At 49.9% G+C, this 21,954-nt stretch overlaps 2 protein-coding genes across 2 annotated transcripts; both read right to left on the reverse strand.

Annotated features, from left to right (window-relative positions):
- Positions 1-51: 51 nt before the first annotated feature.
- Positions 52-10,285, reverse strand: SDHB (succinate dehydrogenase complex iron sulfur subunit B). The gene is made up of 8 exons (XM_005432796.4): positions 10,156-10,285; positions 8,948-9,075; positions 7,537-7,622; positions 5,383-5,519; positions 4,948-5,064; positions 2,607-2,708; positions 2,282-2,404; positions 52-282 (listed from the first exon to the last, which is right to left on the reverse strand). The coding sequence occupies exons 1-8, from the start codon at positions 10,228-10,230 to the stop codon at positions 205-207; spliced, it is 846 nt and encodes a 281-aa protein (XP_005432853.1). The 5' UTR covers positions 10,231-10,285; the 3' UTR covers positions 52-204.
- Positions 10,286-10,462: 177 nt separating this feature from the next.
- On the reverse strand, positions 10,463-21,567 carry LOC102047441 (protein-arginine deiminase type-2). Its single transcript, XM_005432798.3, has 16 exons — positions 21,349-21,567; positions 19,677-19,863; positions 19,527-19,596; positions 19,291-19,352; positions 19,086-19,203; positions 18,340-18,465; positions 17,375-17,553; positions 17,093-17,196; positions 16,800-16,911; positions 16,614-16,721; positions 14,183-14,334; positions 13,767-13,911; positions 12,590-12,683; positions 11,674-11,759; positions 11,372-11,500; positions 10,463-10,983 (listed from the first exon to the last, which is right to left on the reverse strand). The coding sequence occupies exons 1-16, from the start codon at positions 21,438-21,440 to the stop codon at positions 10,750-10,752; spliced, it is 1,998 nt and encodes a 665-aa protein (XP_005432855.2). The 5' UTR covers positions 21,441-21,567; the 3' UTR covers positions 10,463-10,749.
- Positions 21,568-21,954: the final 387 nt, after the last annotated feature.

The following is a 21,954-nucleotide window of genomic DNA, read 5'->3' on the forward strand; positions in this document are numbered from 1 at the left end:
TTCTACAACAGGGGCAGAAGCATCAGTTCAATGTTGTTAATAAAGTAACAATTCTTATTTGTTCTTTTTACAGTATTTATTGTACGTGCAAACCTATGGGAAAAATGCCAAACTCCCTGCTGGAACCTTCTCTTGCTAGATCAGGTATAAATTACTTTCAGGTAAAGCACGTCTGTGTGTTACACTTCCAGTTAGGGAACAGCATTATGCAGCAGTCGCCTTCTCTTTGTAAGTTGCCATCATCTTCTTGATCTCAGCAATTGCTTTGCCAGGGTTCAAACCCTAAAAAGGAGAAGTCTGTTAGCTCCTCAGGAAATCAGCGTGTTAGAGCATCATGCCCTCTGTGCCCCAACCTAACTCATAGTAAACTCACAAATATGCTGCTACTGATAGAAATAGCTGGCAGAGGAAGCACTCAGCACTTCCCCCTTCCCCCCCACCCCCCACGCCCCCCGGCCTAAAAGCTGGAGTCCAGCTTAATACTGGGCTCCCTTTCAAGTGCTGGGAGGTTACAGGATACCCAGGGACAGCTCTGTGGGTATTGTGGTATGCAAAGCCCCTCGGTGAAGGTGTGCTGATGCAGGTTTGCTGCACTCCAGACTCAATTTATAAGGGAAGAGCAAGCCAGCCCGGCATGGAGACGCAGTGCTGGGAGCTCAGCTCCTCTACCTGGAGGCTGAGCCAGCAGCACTTCCCACTGCTTGAAGAAAAACACTCATTTGACTTTGGAGGATTGGTTTTAACCAACAACGCGAGGATCAAAGAAGAATGAGTGTCTGAGCCATAGGAACTTTTAGTTAAGCTCAAGCAGGGCTCAATTCAACACTTTTACAGGTTGTTATGAGATGACACCTGGAGGGAGGGAACTGCCTTGTAGAAGCCCGATAGTGACAGTACAAGAGATGTGGCTTTTCTCCTTGTCTGAAACAAAAAACGCTCGGTATCAGAGGACACTAGGTGAGCAAGAACACTCACAAGATGAAAATGCTCCTCACACAAAAGCCAGCTAAGCTTGCCTAAGAAGGTTTTTCTACAATATAGGCACATGTCACGCTGCAAAGGCCCTTAATCCTGCAGCACTGCTACCAAACCAAGCATGCCTAATCTTAAAATGAGAGAAGGATCACAACTGCCCTGCTGTATCCTTGTGATTACAGCAGCAGCACTGTGGGACAGAGAACGAACAGGAAATTACCCTGGTGCAGAGCTCACCGTGCAGTCTTTCAGGGCTGATCAAGACACCAACCAGGATTAGAGCATGTGAGTGGAAACGTGTTATTAACCACAAATGTGTCTCAAAACTTGAGACCAAGCGCTATTCCCCACTGCTACATACATTCCCACATACAAGCAGGTCTTCAGGTTGAACCTTTGTCTTTTGCTGAACTATGGGTGACACCGGATCACGAGCTACCTCCCTATACAAAGGAGGAATTATCTGTAGTCAGGGAATCACTTCAGAAAGACACACACAAAAAAATCAGCATGCAGTGCTCCTGGTAAACCCATCAACGCAGTTCTCAAGCATCTCATTTTCCCCACATCTGTGATCCACTCAAAAATTTGCCTTCATGTTATTTCACAGCTCAAGGAGAATTACTCCACCACCAGGTGCAAGCCAATGCTAGCTAGAAAACAGCACAGCTGGCAGGAAAGCAAAACTTGATAGTCTGCCCAACAACAGGCACAAGGTCATTGCAAGACGAAGAGGAGGCATGCTCCAATTTGGGAAAGCTTGCTCAGTTCGCAGAAGAAATACCAGAGAGAACAAACCATCTGGGAAACACCCTGACAGCAGAACATCAGCATAAAACACATCCCTCAAAGGTGCCAAAAACGCAAGATGCACAACACATAAGGGATAGCTGCTACCACCTGAGGTCGCACTGTGTGGGGCTATGTGTATTACAGTGCTCACACCACTGACAGGGCTACTCAGGACAAAAACTTCCCCATACTGTTGCTGGCAGCGTCCCTCACATGAGCAGTGCCCTACTGTCACGCTCCTAAATCTTGGACACAGACAGATTCTCAAAGTCTTGCTCACGAGGAAGAGATGTTCCTGCGATGTGTGATACTTTGCCACGTCCCCTTGTACAGTCACTATCACAGGCACGACCGCTGGTAACTCACTGTGTTTCAAAAGGACGAACAAGCCAAGGCAAGCTCGAGGAAAACAAAAACCTAAGTGTTTTTTGTTTTTTTTTTCCTATTGGTTTCATACAGGGCGCTTGGAAACAAGCCAGTAACCCCAAAAGGGACATATGGAGGACACACGTACCTTAGGGCAAGTCCTTGTGCAATTCATGATAGTGTGACAACGGTAAAGAGAAAATGGGTCTTGAAGCTGTGCCAGGCGTTCCTCTGTGTAGTCATCTCTGGAGTCAATCATCCAGCGATAGGCCTGCAAGTCAGTGGCATTTGATACACCAAGTGCTTCTTCGAGGTGTTGTAATCAGTGTGAAATGTTAAAAAGCAACACCTAACTCAGGAATTCTGGTCCAGGATCTGGACTATGTAATACTACCCCACCTGTGTGCGCAAATATTTCTTTTACATAGCGAGTCCCTCAGCAGTCCCACGTGACAAATGGGATCTGTCCTTACCTGCATCAGTACTGCAGGACCCAAGTACTTGTCCCCGTTCCACCAGTAACTGGGACAGCTGGTGCTGCAGCAGGCACACAGGATGCACTCGTAGAGTCCGTCCTGCACGGGGGTGGGAGACCACAGTCAAGCCACTCCAGAAATCCGTGACGAAGCCTTTTTTAAAGAGGGTTTACAAGAGCACATGCTTCCCTCAGCACTTTCCCCTCTAGTGACATGCTGCAAGCGTGGCTCCAGAAACCTTACATTGAAGCAGACTGCTTTAAGAAAGCAATTCTTACATGCAGGTCCTCTGAAACAAAATGCATGCAATCCTCTCAGTGCAACCCGTACGATGAACTCTGTGACAACAGGGGGAGAAAAACTGAAGACTACCATGGAAATTGCTTGATCTTCCAGCATTCCTTCCTTCAGCCCATCCCAGTGAGTGGCTAATGAACACATATATAACCAACGAACAATTCAAGGCTGTGCTACAGAAGAGAAGAAAGAGCAAAGTCTGCCCAGCAACCCAAGGGAGCAGAGCTCATAGCTTAGCATGTGCTTTGAGGGGATCCCCAAGCACTTACAGAACAGGACCGGTGCAAATCTTTAGCCATTTCACCATTTTTAGAGAGATGAAGATCTTTTTCATTTCAGGCACCAAAGAAAAGAAAGGTAGACCTACATGGAAGCGACACTGGGCAGAAGACAAACTGAGGAGCAGGTCTCCCATCTCCAAGTAGCTCAGTCAACCCCCCAGGCTGAGAGACAGATTTCAGTCTGCCTTAATTTACGTATCTGAAAGTTGTTTTGGGACAAAGGTCTCATTAAATTTAGTTTGGAAAGATACACGATGCCAGAACTCCTGGGAGGTTGTAAAAAGTCTACTACATTAGTCTTTTGCAAAGACTTGCCAAGGCTAGGCAAGTCAGTTACCTAACCTGGCTTACTATATTTGTCTTATTTCCAATTGTAACATTTCAAATGTCTGACAATTTAAAGAAAAAGGTGGAAGTTTTTCAGCTGACTCTCTATGCAAGTTTCTCTTGCACAGAGGCTGTTCTCAAAGTAAAAGAAACTTCAGCAGGGGGATAAGAAGCAAGTTTAAGAGTTGTGCAAAAGACAGAGGCAACTCTTGCAGTCACTTTTAGGTTTGCTTATTTCTACTTGAAAGCGATTTCAAGGATGTCGCTTCATGAAAACCACATGAAGGGAGAATCCCTTCAGTCCTTACAGATAACATTATGAAGTGGTGCAGGAGAACTAACTGTTGCCCTTGGATAGAGATTCTTTCAGACTGTAAAATCCTGCGGCTGTCATGACATCACAGCGCCAGTCGCATGGTGCTGCTGACATCCCGGGCACATGACCAGTCTATTCATTGGATGTCAGCTTCACAGCAAACACACATAATGGAAAACTTTCAAAGGTCACCATAGCTCACGTGTTTTCATTGAATCCCCTTTAATCAGCCTTCCTCTTTGCTGTTCACACTCACCTCTCTTACCACTTGCCAAAAATCTAGGCTGCCTGCCCGCTGTGCGCCTACTCAGTGTCCGTACCGCAGCAGCAACCACAGCGGAGCACTGACAGGCCAAGCCTTCAACCATGAAGTGATGGATCCACCAAGACAGGTCAGAGGCAGAAGAGAAACTGCTGATTTTAATGTTACTTACTGTGGCAGCTGAGGAAATCCAGACAAGAACTTACCCACACCATAAGCTTTTTGAAAAGCTATTATGCCCCAGCTGTTCAAAAGGTTCCTCAGACACCCTCCAGCTTTACGCAGAAACTTTGGAGCAACACTACTACGTTCCCAGAAAAGCCCCTCCAAACAAAGCAGTGCTCGAGACAGACATCCCAAGACTTGCACTAACACATCATGCTTGTGTCTCCACATCCAAAAAGGGTTTAGCTTTTGCCATTAGCTTTTTTAGGGCTGATAAAACCCAACAAGCAGCAACACGAGAACATTGCTTAGCATGCTACAGCTAGACAAGACAGCCAGCGCCGAGCCCGACAGCCTACATGCCAGCATAAGCTGCAGTGCCTTTTGTCCACTGGAATATTACAAGCCTGTAGCCTTCACAATGTTTTTACAAACACACATGGCCTCGCAGCGCAGACAGTGGAAATGAGATCAGAGTCCCCATCACAACCGCGACTGCATTTCATTAGCAAACGTTACCCCTAGCAATGCAGGCATGCCATGACACTGCATTTCAGGGAGCAGATTCCACCCACGTTGGGTTTTGCACCAGACAGCTCTGTCATTACAGGAACTAGAAGCTACTGCAAGTTAACGTTTAACCCTCGTCTTATCTGGAAGGGATTTCAATGGTAGAAAAGAAGCAGTAACCAGTTTCTGACGGTCTTCTATGGACTGCAGGTACTGCTCCTTGCCCTGTTTTGACTCATCCTTCTTCTTCAGGTAAGGCTCAATGGATTTGTACTGTGCATAGAAGTTGCTCAAGTCCTAGGAATCAAAAGGCAAAGAGGACACATTTATTAAGCTAAACTGACGCATGAGAGACTGAACATTTACTACCACTCCAACAGAAGAAGGCATTTTCTGCCTCAGCCTGCCACATTCCTCCAAACGAGGACAGATTTAGTCACTGCTGTGAAGCCCACACCCACCCAAGCCAGAAAACTCCAGCAGGAGTAACATGTGAATCGCGAGACCCGATCCTGTTGGCATCTCCCAACGTTATCCCTTCCAGCCTAATCTGAACCCCACGCTGCCTGGAATGCTGTCACCCTTGGTCGCATGCTGACAGAGGCCAACACTCACCGGGACAAGGTCCTTCACCACATACATGTGGGGGAGAGGGTAGATTTTAGTGGTCTTGGTGAGATCGGTGTCAATTCTTTTGATACAGGCCAGTGTGTTTCCGCCAGCAATGTTCATAGCACAAGAGCCACAGATGCCTGAGTGGGAGAAAGAGTAAAAGCATTAGAAATTCACCCTCTTATCCTAGTTGAGAAAGATCCTCTTGGCCCCAAACATGCCCCCGGGGTGTCTTCAAGAAACTGTACGTGACAGGGAAAACGCCAGAAGTTGCCATTAGGCCAAACATGTTGCTACTTAAATAAAGAACAAACTCGGGAGTCACTTTCATTAAAGCCTAAACACATTCTCAGTGTTGAGCTTCCTTCCACAGTAGCAAACAAGCTGCCTGGACACCTCATCCCTTTCGCATCATTCATTAGTTTTACATGCTACTTAGGGTGGGGAAAACATTCAGCTTTATTCACCAGTTTGAAGCACAAGCTTGTATTGATGTGAAGCAGCTAACGCTAAGATTATAACATGAGACCCAGACGCATCCCCCATTGGCCCTACAGTTATGGTCAAAAACATCCATGAAGGTCAGGAGCACAAAACTAAAGTCCTTAAGACAGAAGGTTCTTTCTGTGCCTCCTGCAGCAGGACAGAGTGGTGCCATGGACTGCATTCAATAACTCCCAAAGGTGAGAGGACAGACACTCACCAGAACAAACAGCATATAAATAGCTTAACAAATGGAGTAAATGACACCACTGATGATCTCCCAGTAACAGGAAGATCAGATGAAGCCTAGGAAGGGCCAAGGTTTATAAGAAAAAACGCTGCAGAACTGCCACAGATACTGCTCAGGTCAGGAGCTCGGGTATCCAATTCAGACTGATGCCTAACATCATATTAGAAAGATGACAAATGTTGCAAGGGCAAAACTCTAATTTCTGAGGATTTAACACATATCAATTGATATGAGTCAGAGAAATGCCACTGCTCCTCAAACTGACAGTCTGCCTCAGTACTGGATGCATGGGCCTTCCCCTCGCTGCCAGCTGAAGGCTGGCACTTGAACAAGGTTATTCCTCCCACTCGAGAAATGGTTACAAGTATTTTCCAGTCAACTGGAGAGGGAATCAGGACTGCAGATACAAACCCACTGGTATGCAACTGGAATGCACGATCGTTTTGTTTTTTTTTTTCTTTCTGCATGGTAGAAAAGGGGCAAGACCGAACCAGCCCAGCTTCAAAAATCCGTCTTCAGGTTCTCAAAGGGCAACTAATTCCAGCACTGGCTACCTAAATATCAGACACCGAGAACAACCACACCATATGACATTCCTCTACCTGCTATGCAGATTCTACAGGAAATGCCTGCGTTAAAGGCTGCTTTTCATACAGATCCAAGCCAAAACATCTTTAGGCATCAACTGCACCTAAATTTCTCATGCTTGCAAACCTACCTAATTAAATCAAAAGTCAATCCATAAAGGCATCCTCCCCTCTTGCACTTCCACAGCTATCATTTTAAGCTCAGCATCCTAACATTACCCATGAATTAGGATATTTTACAGGGAAAGTCACCTGGACAGGTAAGTTGTAATGCAGTTAGACACACTGATTTGTACCTGTATGAGAGCGAGCCAGTTGCTCTGCAATGTAAAACCACCAGATGGCCCTTCCCTCAATCAATCATTTAGCTTAGCCAAAGGGCCAAAAAAAAGATTCCTGAAGCTATTCCTAGAAGTCCTGTAAGTACTCTTCCAGTTACACCCTTTCTTATTTCCACACTAGCACTAGATAAAGCAGCCCCTACAATTCATTCCCATTCACCACATCTGCCCCCTCAATCCTGCTGCCGCAGTGTCTCTTGCTAGACTTCCTTAGGCAGTCCATCACTGCAGGGCAGCAAGATGAACAAGATTAGGACAGAAACAGGAACGACTAGGGCTGTTGAAGCATACTGCTCATATGTTGTGCGATTGTGCCCTGTGAATATGCAGTTTAACTTTACTACCTGATCCACTGAGGTATTTCCTATACAGCAGCTGGAAGATGAGAGTGGTAAGCTGCCATCCACCCTCAAGTTTTCTAGCGGTTAAACGTACACTGTCAGCAACAGTGTTCAAGGACAATTTTCGGTTTAGCAGGCTGGAAAATCCTTCTTACCTTCTCTACATGATCTGCGGAAAGTCAGAGTGGAGTCCAACTCATTTTTTATTTTGATCAGAGCATCGAGCACCATAGGTCCGCATCTGTAACAGAAAACGAAGTCAGTGAACCTGTATAATTCCCTCCCAGCCTCAGTGTTTGATGTCTTAGCACCCTAGCTAAGCAGCACCGAAAAGGACTTTGATCAACTCCCATTAACAACACACTTTTTTTGCCAATCCCAGGCAACAAGATACGAGATCTCTTGATCAGTAGCACAACCTATTTGCCTCGGCAGACCCAGGGTCAGGGTAGGAGAAGCCCTTTCTTTTGCTGATGCCCAGATCTGGCTCAGCTGGGGAAGGTTCAAACAGCACAACTGAAAACCAAGTGCCTTACTACTGGTTCTCTCCTTTTGGGTCAGGTTTTAACAAGTCTGCCTGTCCTCATTAGTCACAAGAGGCAGTGCTGCACGCAAACCCAAACAGTCTTGGACAACTTATGTAACTTTATACACAGCAGACAGGGCAACACCCAGAAATTATTAACTGGTGCAAAAGACACAGTAATTTGAGTTCTTCATCATGTGCATCTGAAGTTAGGAGCCGCATGGCTTTGTATCTGAAGCTTTCAGAAAGGGCTCAAGGTGAATTCCTCTGGCAAGAGCAGGAGCTGGAGCTCAGCGAAACCAAGGCACATGTGCCCAGGCGAAGATTTCTGCACCACAGGGAAGACAGCACCCCTTCAAAGAATCACAAAGAAGCAAGAGTTTTCTTGGTGATAGCTACACCAAAGTGTGCAAGTGGTTACTAAAAATTTAATATGACCTGCAAATTAGATGTAACTGTGATGAAAACTATGAGAAGAGTTGATAAGGCTTCCACCTTATCTCCTAGGTCTGGGACTGCGAGCTATATGTAAAACACTCTCCTTCGGGAACACGCCCCAAAATTTCCTATATAAATAAAGCTTATTAAACCCACCAGCACCTTCAAGTCTTCAACACAACCCAGGGACACAGGTAAAACCTCACGGAAGTCACAAAACAAAGCAATCATTTTACTGCTGACAGCTATTGAGACACCAGCATTCACGGTGCAGTTTTATTTGTCACACAGCACCAACAGGTGAGGGAAGCAAATACAATCCTACACAATCATAGTAAGATTTGCTTTATGAGGAATTAACACTGATCTCACCTGTGCTGAGGACAAGGTGCTCTGCAACACAACTGAGACACCACCTTCCTCACCACTCCAACAAGGTTTCAACAGTCCCTGAAGCTTAATGAGACTGCTGACACCTTTAGCTGTCAGTTCAACTGCTCCTCAACCACCCCCTGTTATCACTTGCAGGATAACCTGCACGCACACACAGCCCCAGCACACCTGCCTGGCAGCAAAGCTTCTCTCTAATGGCGCATACTCACTTATTCAAATCCACTTCATATGTCTGCATGCGGGGCTTGTCCCCAGGCTTATCGGGATCCCATCTGTAAATGGCAAACTTCTTCATACGGGGCGCTGCCGCAGCTGCTGTCTGCACTCCCCGACACATCTGTATTCAAACAACAGCAAAACAGCCCTTAGGTCCGGTGGGGTGGCTTTTAGTCAGGCATAAAAATGACTTGAGGCTGCATGTTCAGGATGAGAGCTGCAGGACCCATCACTGCTTTGTACTTGGGTATTCATACAGTTTTTGGAGATTCCTCCCAAGGATTTGCCACAGCAGCGTTCCCCCCCACACACACACACAACCACCTGTGGCCTTGGGGCTCGCTCCTCCACGAGGCAGGAGATAATCTTAAAACTAAATGGCAGCCCACAGGTGCTCCTGCTGTGCCTGCAGACACTCCTTCCTCCACAGCCCTGAAGACTTTCCCTGCCCCAAAACTGCCCTTGGAAGCTCCCAGCCGTGTCTCTACCCAGCTCCAGGCCAACAAACCACATCCTCTCAGTACTGCCCCCGGAGCTCCTTCCTCCTCCAGGCCACATGCTCCCACTCTCCGATCCCCAAACTACCCTATATCCCTGCTCCTCTTGCTCCCACATCTCTTCCCAATCCCCTTCTGGGCCTCCTGTGCCCCCAGTTTCCTGTCAACCTCTCTCTCTCTAAATCCTTCCCAGTCCCCTTCCTGCTCCTTTTTGCCCTCAGACCCTCCCCAGCACCCCACTCACACAGCCTCTTTCCACTAAGCCCAGCCCCCCTTCTCCTACCTACTCTGAACCCCCTTTTCACCCTGGAATGCCTCCTGCCCCTCAGCCACCTCCTAGTCCACTCTCAGCACCCCCTCCTGCCCCACAGCTCCCTCCCAGCCCTCTCTGCATCCCCTCCTGGTCCCCCTCCCTCCCAGCACCCTCATCCTGCCCCCCTCTCCTTCCCAGCACCCCTATCCTGCCCCCCAGCTCCCTCCCACCTCTCTCTGCACCTTCTCCTGCCCCTCAGCTCCCTCCCCTCTTGCCCACCCCCAAATCTCTCACAGCCCCTCCCGCCGACCAGCCACCCCTCCCTCATCTCAGCCCTCCTCACCCCCCAATCCCCTTCACACCCCCTCCAGCCCCCCAAGCTCTCAGCCTCTGGCCTCCCCCGAGGGCCCCCACCCGGCTTCCCGGGGCAAAGCGGCTCTAAGTCCCTCACCGGCCGCGGGCCGGCCCGCAGGAGCCGCGCGGGGACGCCGCGCTTCAAGGAGACTCCCACTACGGCCGCCGCCATCTTGGCGTTGCGCAGTTCCGACCCCGCTCCACCCGGAAGCGGAAGGAGGCGGGAGCGCGGCACTGCGAGGGGGCGGGGCTGGGCGGCCACAGCGCGCGGCGCTGGGAGGGGGCGGGGCTGCGCGGCGGCCATCTTGGGTGCGGCGGCGGCCGCAGGAGAGGCGCCATCTTGCGTGTGGCGGGACCTGTGGCACAAGGCGGGATGGCGCGGTCAGGATGGCTGGATCCCCCCGCTTTTGGGGGAGAAGGGAATTCAGCCCGTCCCTCCGTTAATTCCAGGCTTTATTCTTTTTTCAGAGACCCTCCCACCTGCCCCGACACCAGGCAGGGCAAAATGGTGGGTGAGGGCCAAAATGGCATCCCCTTGGCCTCACCCTCTTGAGGGCTTCCCCCTCTTTCTCTCAGAATTATCGTCTGTTATTTAATTTCCAGCCTCTTTCCTCACAGCAAATTTATTTATTAACTGAATTGCAAGCAACACACACAGAAAAAGCCACCGGGGGCTGAGGTGCAAGCCTCACTACGGCATTACGTGCCACCATTTGAAGGTGAAGGGCCGCCGCTGGACGTTGATGCCACAGCGGACCTCCCCGAGCCTGCCATGGTAGGAGGCCACATCCTCGAGGAAGTGGCAGTGTAGGCCCAGCGGCTCCAGGAGAGAGCGGGTCCGCTGCTCCAGGCAGCATTCACCCCCCATCACGGGGCCAAAAGGTTTGGGGATGCCCAGGTCCTTGGCCAGGATGATCATGGTGACCTGTGGGGTGACAGAAGGGGAACCCAGCAGTGTCAGGACTGAGGAAGCCGAAGGAAAGCTGCTGGCCACCCTCCTCCATCGACCTCACCACACAATGGAGCGTCAATGCCACTTTTTGCAGCCACCCTCCTCCAGGGACGAGCCCCATGCCTTGCAATTTCACCGCTTTGAAAGATTTTTACCTCAAAACTATGTAGGTTGATCCCACTTCAAGCAACACAAGGCCACAAAGTTATGGTAGACCTGGGCTTATCTGAGCCTGGCTGGAGATACTTCCTATTTCTGGACAGAAGTAAATACTGTGCTTTTTAGGGACAACTTTGGGGACTCATCTTGACTGAATAAACTGCTTTTTGGAGAGGATCTGGGGAGCAGCGACGCCCCTCACCATGTTGGGGAAGTACGGCACAGCTTTGCCCTGCTTGTCGAGCTTGAAGAGGGCCGGCAGGTCAACGATGTCCTCCTCTGTCAACCCCAGCTCCTTCTTAAGGACATCCCTGTTCCAGTCGATGCAGCGCTGGAGGGGATGGAGAAGAGCACATTGAGCAGGGGGACACAGGTGTGCATGGCCCCCAAAACCATCTTACACAGGAGGAGAGCCAAAATGCAACACCTCCCTTAAAGGTTTGTACCATCCTGGGGAAGTTATTGCAAAAAATACCAGTTATTACTGGAAATATTGGTTATTACCTGGACATACTGGTTCTGCTGCACCAGGATGTCGTTGGAAAGGACCTTGTTAATGGTGACCCGTTTTGTGTCTGCCCCCGAGTAGCCTAGAAATGCAAACCCCCATCAAAATGAAGCAGTGCTAGCAGAAGCCTGGCTTAAGTCATGGTATGGAGGTGGAAAAAGTCCCCAAAAATCTGTTTCCTGAGCTTGGTGTTAAGGCTACGGGGAGTCCCAGTTCTTGGTTTGCTGGGAAACTGGGTGGGAAGAAAACCTCTGCCCACTGGAAAGAGTAGTGGAAAGGCCCTGTCCTCCATCCTCCTGCCCACAGGAATCATTACCTGCTGAATTTCTCCACTCAGGTCCATAAAACCCGAGTTGCCACCTCTATGGAGGCCACCCCTTGTTTGGGGACGGCCAGGTCCCAGGCAGGTGGCAGTGACCCAACAGGACCACAGAGGCAGGGAGATCTTTCCACAGCCCTGTCGTGGATGGATGATGTTTAAAACTCCAATTAAAGGATGCCCAAACTAGCAATCAAAATGTCATTGCTGCATGGAGGGAAGGGCAAACGTGAAAAAATGGTACTAATCTGGGGTGACATGAGAGCCCCTAGTTGTCCCACTCCGTGCTGGAGCTCTGCTGGCATTTACAGAGATGCTCCATCCCACCAAGCAAGCATCCCCTCTGTGCAGAGGGCTTTATCCCTCCCGTCCCACTCGCTTTCCCAAAATAGGGCTTGAGGAGGCTGGGTATGGTGGGCAGGCATCCCGCTTGCCAGCTGTGAAGGGCAGCCGGGTGGGAAAAGGTCCCCACTTCCCCCCAGTACCGCACGTTGGCCAGGCACTGCCGCCCTCGGGCCAGATGCTTGGTGGGGTGGCTCTGGCTGTCTCAGCTGACATCAAAGCTAGGCTGAAGCTGCCCACTGTCCCCTTGCCTTTGAACATGGTGGCTTCGCCCTGGCCCTCCTTCTGCTTCTCCCGAAAGAGCTTGTAGCACACCGCGGGGCTGGCCATCAGCATTCGAAATCGCTGGGGCAAGACAGGAGGGAGAGTGGTCACCAAAAGTGGCTTGCTTACCTGAAGCCTTGGGGGAACCTCAGGGACTTATTTTTGCAAGGAATCCAAGCTTCAACTCTTAAAAATAGATGTCTTTTGTTGTTATTTATTGCCTTTTTTATTGCAGTGCTGAGGGGCTGTATCTGAATGAGATCTGGTGATTTATGCTGTTGGCAAATACCCTCCAAACTGACCCTGAGGGCTTAAACTGCTGCTGGGGCAGGGAGGGGAAACTGCAGCCTGGCTGCAGCTGTGTCCAATCCTGCCCACCCCAGGTGGGGTGTATAAACCCCCCGGGAGGGTGGTTGTTGGAGATTTGAGCGAGCTGAGATGGTGGGTGAGGAATGTTGCTGCTGCTGCCTGGATTGTTGGGGTTTTTTGTTTCTGGGTTGGCATTGCAATGCAGGGGGGGGATGGAGCAAGGGAATAATTGTGCTCTGACTTCATCAGAAGCAGTCAAAAGTCATTATTAAGCTAATCTCGTGGGAATTGTGGATTTCTGGGGTCTGAGCCCCATGCATATGCTGGCTGGCTTCCCACCAGCAGAAATGGTTTCCTTGCTCCTTGGTGGAGTACTGGAGGCTGCTTGCTGCAGTCTTGATGGTATCTCTTATAGGGCTTATCACAGCCCTGGGGAGGGCAAAAGTGGGCATAAATACTCCTTTTCTGAGCCATCCAGGTCAAGGCATAGTTGCCCCTAATGGGAAAAGTCTTGTTTCAGAAGTAATAAAGCTACGATAGAGGAAAGAGCTAGCTTCCGGAAACATCTGGGAGATGCTGAGCAGCTGTGAGCCCTGGCCAGCCCTGGGAATCTTGAGCTTTAAATTTCCTGGGCTACCTTTGCTGGCACCTTTTTTTCTTCTGTCTGTCTTGATTGTTAGAGTAGTAAGTCCCTTTTTGCATTCAGAGCCCTCATTTTGGGGGCAGGGTGAAAACTCAAAAAAATACTGGCTGGGACTGTTAAACAGATGACCTTTGGGGTTTTCCCTAGAGGTGCCTCAATGGGATTAGTATCTTGGAAGAGAAACCAGGAAACAGCATGGGGTTTTGGAGTACCTTTTTGTCAGAGGTGGGCACAAAATTGACAAACTCGTTGACGTGGCCCACAGACAGCCAGTCAGAGTAGAGCTCCACGGGAGCCTGCACTTGCTGGGCATAGAGGAAATCTCGCACCACTCTGGTCATTCTCCTCCCTGCAGATCTGGGAGTGAAATATCCCCAAGAGGGGGAATAAATATTTTTGCATTAATATGTACATACACATAAATTGCTACCAAGGTGGAGGAAAGAAAGAAGGGTGCAAATGTGAAGGCAGAGACTGAGCACTGGGGTTGGGTGCACCTGCCCCACAGAGGACCATATTCACAGCTGGTCAGGGAATGGCTAATTAAGCCCATTAACATGATTTTAATGATGTTTAGGGACACTTGTGGTTCCCTTGCTCCCATACATGTGGGTTTCCCATCTCTTACGTGGGAAAGCTGCTGCCAATGAGGATCCTTCCCAGGGGATACTCCTTCCCTGCCACGGTCACAGGTGGGCTGACCTCCAGGTTGCCGAAGGAGTCGAGGCTGGTGGTGGCTTCGAAGAGAGGCTCTTTGCTCACGTAGCCAAAGTCGGGGCCCTAAGGAAATGGAAATCACTGTGGGCTTTGCCCTAAGTTCCCCCTGCCTCCATATCTTTGCTTTTTATCTCTCCTGCTGTGGGCTCATACCTGCTCCAGTGGGTAAAAATATCAAGAGTGGAGGCTGACCATGGGTGGGGGGAGGCTAAAGAGAGGAAAGGCAAGAGGATAAGGGTCATCTGGTCTTGGTAATAAATGACAAATGCCGGGGCACAGCTGGGGAGGGATCTTCTCTGCTATCCCACAGCCAATGTTTAAGTGTCTGCATTAAGCTAATTAGGTGCTGGTGTAGCCCTGAAGCTGAGGATCTGGATGACTCTTGTTGAGCTAGATGAACTTCAGCCCCTGAGGGTAAGTCCGCTCCAGGCATAAGAGCCACCTGAAGGGCTGAACTTCACTTAAATCCTACTTAAGCCCTGATTTTCAGGACCTGATATATCTGGGATTTAGGGCGTTGTGCATGCAGTGGTAAATAAGCCTTGGTTGTGATGTGTCAGGGTCAAAGGCCTAAGGGAGAGATTGCAACGTTAAAACCAAGGCAAAAATGGCAGTAGTGGGACAAAAATCCTGCCTTGAACCTGTCCTTGCTCTCTGGTTCAAGTCAGTATGGGCTTGGAGCTCACAGCAGATCAGGTGTCTGTTGGGTTTGCATTAAATCCCCGTCGCTCGCTAGTGTTGAGTTTCCATAGGGGTAAACCAAATACACAGGTTGGTAAAAATGAGCAGGGAGACCTGAGGGTGTATGGCTTTGATCTAGGAGTTGCTTTTTTTTTTTTTTTTTCATTGAGGGTGTTTGGAGAAGCTGGGATAGAGAGGATGCAGCAGGCCTGCCTTTCCCCAAGGCTCCGCATGAATTTTTGGGGAGCATGTCTGGAGGATGGCTGGGGGTCACATCCTTTCCCCGGGTGCTGCGGTAGGGACTGAGCATGAAACACCTGCTCTCAGCTTATTTCAGTTTAATAAACCACAGAGCCAGTACGGTTTCAACTGTCAAGGCGATGGTTCATCCCAGGTTTGCAGGTTGCATCCAAGTCCTATCAGTTCCAGATTGATTTTGAGGGGCTAATTCCCTCTCGTCTCCTTTTTCCCTGGCATGGGGTCCCAGGGGCTTAGGGTTTGGCTGGGGTGAGAGGAGGACCTGTGTGTGTTGCGTTTGACTAAATATTCCTAGCTGGAAAATGAGATTGGAAAGTTAGGAGTGGGGATTAGAGGAGGCTTCAAAGCAGAAATTGGAGTATAATGTGTTAGTAGCTCCAAAGGCTGAAATTACTTCTCTAAATACGAAGCAAAGCAATTCCTAAAGAGGGCAGATAGGAGCGGTTGCCTGGCTAATTTGCGAAGGAGCGGATCAGCGTGCTATTCCCATCCTGCCTGATGAATCTAGGACTGCATGTGCTTGTTTCAGGCATGAGGAACTATTTATTTCAATGCCTTTGAAAGTACTTAACCTTCCCCAAAGTGACATGCAGCAAAAAAAAAAGTGAACTGTCCTCTTCTGTTACAGTCAAGAGAGACGACCAGGGCTGAGGTTGCTGTCAGGGCCTGGCTGGGTGTACAGGGCAGAGATTTGGTGGCTACTTGGGGGTGTCCTGCCCATTCTGTATGGTGATATCTCAAAGGGATCACTCGATCCATCTTTCTCCCATGCTTGTCTGCTGGGCTCTCCCAAAATGCCCTGGCCAGGGTCGCTGCGCTCCCAGGCAGCCTTCTTTGCATGCCCTGCCCGTGGCTGGCCCGTTGCCTTGGCAAAGAAGCCCCACAGGGATGATTTTGGCAGCTGGCTGCATCTTGTCCTCTTCCGAGGAAGTAAATTGACCCCTCTCGTGCTTTCCTTTCCTCTCCTGCTTGGGAGCTGCTGCGTATTTGCAGGCCTAGAGGAGGAAAGGAAAAACCAGCCCATTGCTGTGATACTCAGGGTGAAGAAATCCAGTCCTATCCCAGAGCTTGGCAAGAGTCTTTTGTTGCCAGAGGAGTGAGCGCCTCCTTTCTCCTCTTGTCCAGCACCTTCTGAATAAAAGGTTTTCTGTGTGGCTGAGATGTGGATTAGGCTCTGATCCTTGGTTTGAGGGAGATGTTGGTGTACTCCCAGCTGGAAGTGGATGGGGTAGTATCTCCATGCAGTTGCATGCAGAGGTGTTAAATTCTCATTTTTTAGGCAATTCATTGTAGGGTCTTCAACGAGCCAAGTGCAAGCAGTGATTTAGGAGTGGTGAAATAGGCTAAGCATAAAAACCTGCAAGCTGCTCTTCAGGAAATGCAAGCGACTGTCCTGCTCTTACCAGCAGTTCCTTGATGGCACATTGCTCCAGCCCTCCTTCTCGAGGGGAGTCCAGCACCACCGGGAAGCTTTTGTGGGGAGCGTGGGTGTAGCCAAACTCAATCTCATCCTAAAGAAGGGAGGAAAACCTGCATGGGGCACATCAGCAGGGAGGGAAAGTTTTGCCCTCTCTCTGGTGCCCACCTACCTGCATCCAGCGGTCCCCACGGTTGATGTAGCCAAAGCAAACCTTCAGCTCGCAGCCTGCCTTGTTGACCAGGTTTTTTATCTCCTTGATGAAGAGGTAGTTGTCCTTCATGCTGGGAAAGTGGATGGCAGGAGGGAGGGGATGAAGGACTGTTGGAGGATGGATATCCCATCCCCTGCAGGCAGCTGCCTTTCCCTCTGCCCATCACCACCCCAGCCTGTCTCCGTGACCTCCAGGGAGACTGTGGGGCTGATGCTGATTTGGCTGGGAAGGCATCATCCCTTGGCCTTTACCTGCAGACGAAGACGTTCTCTGGTGCCAAGGTGTTGGGAGTCATGATCCATGGTGCTACCCTGAACACTACTGTGTCAGTGAAGATTGGTGTATGTGGGATACCCTGCGGGAGGCAAGCACAAATCAAGGACTTTCCACACCCTGTTTACCACTGTTCCCCCTAAATACCCTACCCCTGAGGTCATTTTTGCACTGCTCTTCATTCAATCCCCTTCCCCTTTTCCATGCCTCTTGGGCTGTTGCAGCCTCCCATCTGTGCCCCTTCCCTGGAGCACCCAGACCTCAGCTAGCGTCTCCAGGAGGCTGACATGGATGGAGACCAGCCCAGAGAAGGTGTCATCAGGAAAGCGGAGCCCCTCAACGAAAAAGTCAAGCTCAGTGGCCCCACCAGTGTACTGCACGGTGTGGTACAGCTTCCTCTGGCCCAGCACGTGGATGTAGCGCTGCCTGCAGAAGGGATCTGCAAGAAAAAGGGGAGAAGTGGGCAATTTCCAAAACTTCATTGATAGTTTCAAGTCTATTTTGCTTGTGTGCAAGGAGGTACCACAATCCCTGTGTGCTAGAGCTTCTCCATCTCTGTGGGTAGATGCAACTTCATCTGGCAGAAGTACCTTTAAATAGGAGTTAAGGGGCTCAAAATTTTGTGGTCATGCACAAAAAGGGTGAGGAAAAATGTCTTGGCCTTTTCTTGAATGGTGCAGTCATGGGGAAGATGTTTTCGTGGTGTTTCTGCCCTTGTAGCCTCCATCTGACCTACCATGGGATGACAATGCCACCAGCCCTCCTGCTGACAGACTGCTCCTGCATGGAGGGATAAGGCCAGGCTGCTTAATGGCATGTTTTTGGGCTGGATGAGTGCTTTTGGTCCCAGAGAATAAATTGCTGGGCCCACAACAAGGAACAAGGAGGGGAAAATGTGTCCTAGAGCATATTGCCATCATGGATAAAACATCTGGGTATCAGGATACATTTATTTTTTTTTTTACTACTCCTTTGCTGGATGACCTTGGATAAATGGCTTTATGGCACTGTGCCTCTGCTTGTTGATCTCCAAAGTTTTCCAATTAATTGAGAAGAGAGAATACTCAATGCTGGAAAAAAATTGGAGAAGGGATGCCAAGGGCATGATTTGCTTTAGAAGTGCCATTTGAAGAGCATGGAGAGGACAAGAAAAGAGCTTGCAGGGATCTCAAGAGCACTACAAATGAGGAGGAAGGGGCAGAGGAGGAGGTGAGGAAGAACTTACTCTGCACATAAAAGACTCCAACTTTGTCAGCATCAGAGACAGGAATATAGAGAATGATTTCGTGTCCCCGGGGCAAGCGCTGTGGCCCTTCAGTCCTTAAGACCATCCGAGACATGTCCAGCAAATCTGGGTTGCAAACAAAAAACCTGAGTGATGGGTGATTGCACCATGCAGCTCTGGCTGACTTGTATGCTCCCTCCTGGGGTTTGCATCTCCCATGCCAAGAAATCTGCTCTTCCCTTGCTACCAGCCTTTGCAAGCTGGAAAAACAACCTGTGGTCCTGCTAGCAAAGCTCGTGGCTTGTGCTTTGAAGCAAATGCCAGTTTCTTTTTTCCCCCCATAGCCCTGGCACAGTTGATCTCTGGCCTCAAAAAGCTGATGGGCACCAGTTCCATGTGGTTTTAGTTTTCCAGGAACAGGCGGGTGTATTCCTGGCTGCCGGCCGCATGCCTTGCCCCGAGCTCCTTTCACCCGTGCGAAGCAACCCTGGGCTGAGCTCTGCCGTCAGTGGCACCTCTGCTATTTTTCTGGCTGTGCTTCATGCCCCTGCTTGACCGCAATTAGTTAGCACGGCATTAAAAAAAAATGAATTCCCATGTGGGAAGCTTACTCAGCAGCTTGGTGGAAAGCAGCTCATGGGCAGCTGGTTCCCAAGCAAAATTTCATCTCAAAAAAGGTTAAAGAGGGGGAATAATGGAGCATTTTTTGCTTTATGTGATTTTTTTTTTTTTTAAAGCTGTGTTACCTTCTTTGTTGAACACCCTTTCATCGTTGCAGTCTGATGCTGGAGTGAAAGGGCTCTCCTTGTCGCAGTTGACGAGCAGGATGGCCCCGTGTCCCTCAGGACCCCAGGTCCAGCTTGCCTAAAACACCCCACTGAGGCTTAGCTTAGTGAGCTCAGGCTCTTGCAAGCCTGTGGACTTTCTGTGCCGTGGAACAGGCTGAATTACCTTGTTGGGGTTGTTCTTTTCCACCATGCCATCCTGATCTGCATCCACATCCAGAGAGATCCCTGGGTGGACAGACCCCACCATCATCTCAGGGTAAGGCAAGGTTGGGTGAGTGCAAAAGCCCCCCAAACCCTGCAAACTTGGGTCCGTCTCTTCCCCCACGTCACAGGACCCTACCGCAAGGGACTGAGGGGGTGAAGACAGATTGCTGCATTGCAGTAGGCCTTCGTACTCACCGATGCCAGTGAGGAAGACCCCGGCTTGGTTGATGGGCTGCCCTCCGTCTGTGTAAAAGCTGACAGTTACCTGCAAACCCCCAGATGCCTGTTTGGGAAAGGATGCTCTTCCTCTGTGGAGGTCCCACAGCCCAGCACCCCACTTCTTACCTTGTTATCATTGACCTCGGTGCTGGCCTGGCTCATGCTGAACCTCAGAACTGTCCCCTCATCCAGTGGCCACCGTGTCCCACTGCTGGGGGCTGACACGACCTCCGCTTGGCCCTGGCACACCAACTCCATGCTCACCCCTTCTGTGTGCTTCACGCTGAAGGAAGCTGCCCCAGCTGGGGCCGCCCTGCCAAAAATGCTTTGTATTTTTAGAGGTTTATCTCAAAACCACCTGGTTCTCACTGCAACTAATTTCACTGCCCAGAACACAGCCAAGACTGGGCATGCTGGCGTCTCCACGCTGACTGCTGGTACCTTTCTGCCCTTTCCTCCCTGCCTGGGAATGCTTAAAGTGTCTTGGGTTTTTTAGGGCAGAACATGCTATTTTAGTAAAATGAGTCGGTTTCATAGCCATTGGTGCAGATTACAATCTATAATTATCACAGCCAAAGAAAGCACTTGGTGCTGCTGGAACTGAACTTGAGTTTGCACTTCAATAGAGAAATCTGTGTTTATTTTCCAACCAAGCCAAACCAGGTATTTAACAGCTCATCATAACAGTGTGGCAAGCCAGCTGGGAGACTTTACCATGGGAAACTCTTAATTTTCGGAGTGATTTTATCCAACCCTGAAGCAGCTAGTGTAGCACCACTCCCAGTCTGATGTGTCCTTGCTCTTCCCAAGTCACTCCACACATCCACTTCCCCTCTTCTGGCTCCTTTTCCCCAATTTCCCCATCTTTCCAGGGTTATTATTTTTGGGGCTGCTTGCAGCTCCTGAGATGCAGGCTCCCTTTGAGCATGCATGCTGCTGACACCCGAGAGCTCACGCCGTATCACCGTTACAGCATCATTTATTGGATTTCGGAATGCTGATAGCCCCACCAAACCTGTGCCCGTTGCAGAGAGAGGGAGAGGAAATCTAAGTGCTCATTTGCTGCTGCCTGGGTGTTTCTTAAATCGTTAAATTACATTTAATTATGCATGGAAAAACTGGTTTGGTTTCCTTGTTTCTGGGTTTTGGGAATCCCACTGGGAGGAGATTTGACCTGGAGAGACGCCAGGTGAGTTGTAACTGTGCTGCTTGGCTTGAATATCAAGGGTAAGATTTGCAAAAGCAGCAAAGACCAGAATTAACCATGAAATGAGCTTTTAAACTTTTTCCTTTGGGGGAATAATTATCTTGAAGTACAGCACTTCATGTTTTAGGGGAGCAGGGTTGGTGTTGTGGGGACTTGCATGCTTTCGCTGGACACTGCTTGGTCACTAGATCTTGTTTTCCTCCTGTCTCCCAGCTACATCCCCTCCTTTGCAGTCCATCCCCATAGCTCCTGCTAATCCCTCCACGCTCCAGCAGCTTTCCAAGATGACATTGCATCTGTTCACCACAAATGGATCAAACCCATTGCTGTTGCAGACTTGGGGTAAATACCATATCGTGCAAATGCGGATGCTCAAAGCTTTCCTGGGACTTGTGTAGATTTGCAAAGCCCAGGGAGGATTTTGCCCACAAATTGCATTAAATCACAATGTCAAGGCTGTGGGTTTTGAGGGAGCAGAAGGAAAAATGAGGAAGGGAAATTTGCAGAAGGTTAAACAGGGGGTAAAGGGGAGAAGAAAGGTGAAGGTGCAGAGATGGAGGAGGAAAGGGATTGTTAGGGCATCCCACTCACCTGTAGACATCGGCGGAGATGTGGGTGCCCAGCACGCACAGGGCCTCGATGCGGTTCCCATGCTGCAGCCGGAGTGTGCGGTCCCCTGGCATCTCCCTGTGCAGCAGCCTGGATGCCCCAACGATGGGCACGCACGCCGCTCCCCACCTGCTCTGGGTGGCACTGAGACCCCTGGCAGCACCCAGCTGCTTCTCCTTCCTGCCCGGTACACCTCCTTCCTCCTCCTCTGGCCCTGGAGCAAATCAATCAGCTCTTGGAGCTTGCAGAGTTTGGGATGACAACTTTGCAGCCTCCACCCCTGTCCGAAGGGAGGGGGCAGTTGGATTGGACCCTCTAAAGCCCCATGAAAATGATCTCCAAGGGGAGGGAAGGATGGAGAGGGAGGGGAGCTGGCCCAAAGCCTGGCTGGCTCCCAGCCTTGTGCAAGGAGCTCCCCCAGCTGTCCCCAACTCCCCATCCCTCTAGCATCTCCCTGACCCCAAACAGGGATGAGCAGCTCAACGTGGAGATGATTTTGCAGTGCTTTGGGTTTTGGCAGGTGTTTGCATCTGTTGGGTATCCGCTTGTTTTTGCTCTCTAGGGAAAAGCTCTGGCTGCTTTTGAGAT

This window comes from Falco cherrug, chromosome 3, assembly GCF_023634085.1.
Source record: "Falco cherrug isolate bFalChe1 chromosome 3, bFalChe1.pri, whole genome shotgun sequence".
In the NCBI taxonomy this organism is placed as follows: domain Eukaryota; kingdom Metazoa; phylum Chordata; class Aves; order Falconiformes; family Falconidae; genus Falco; species Falco cherrug.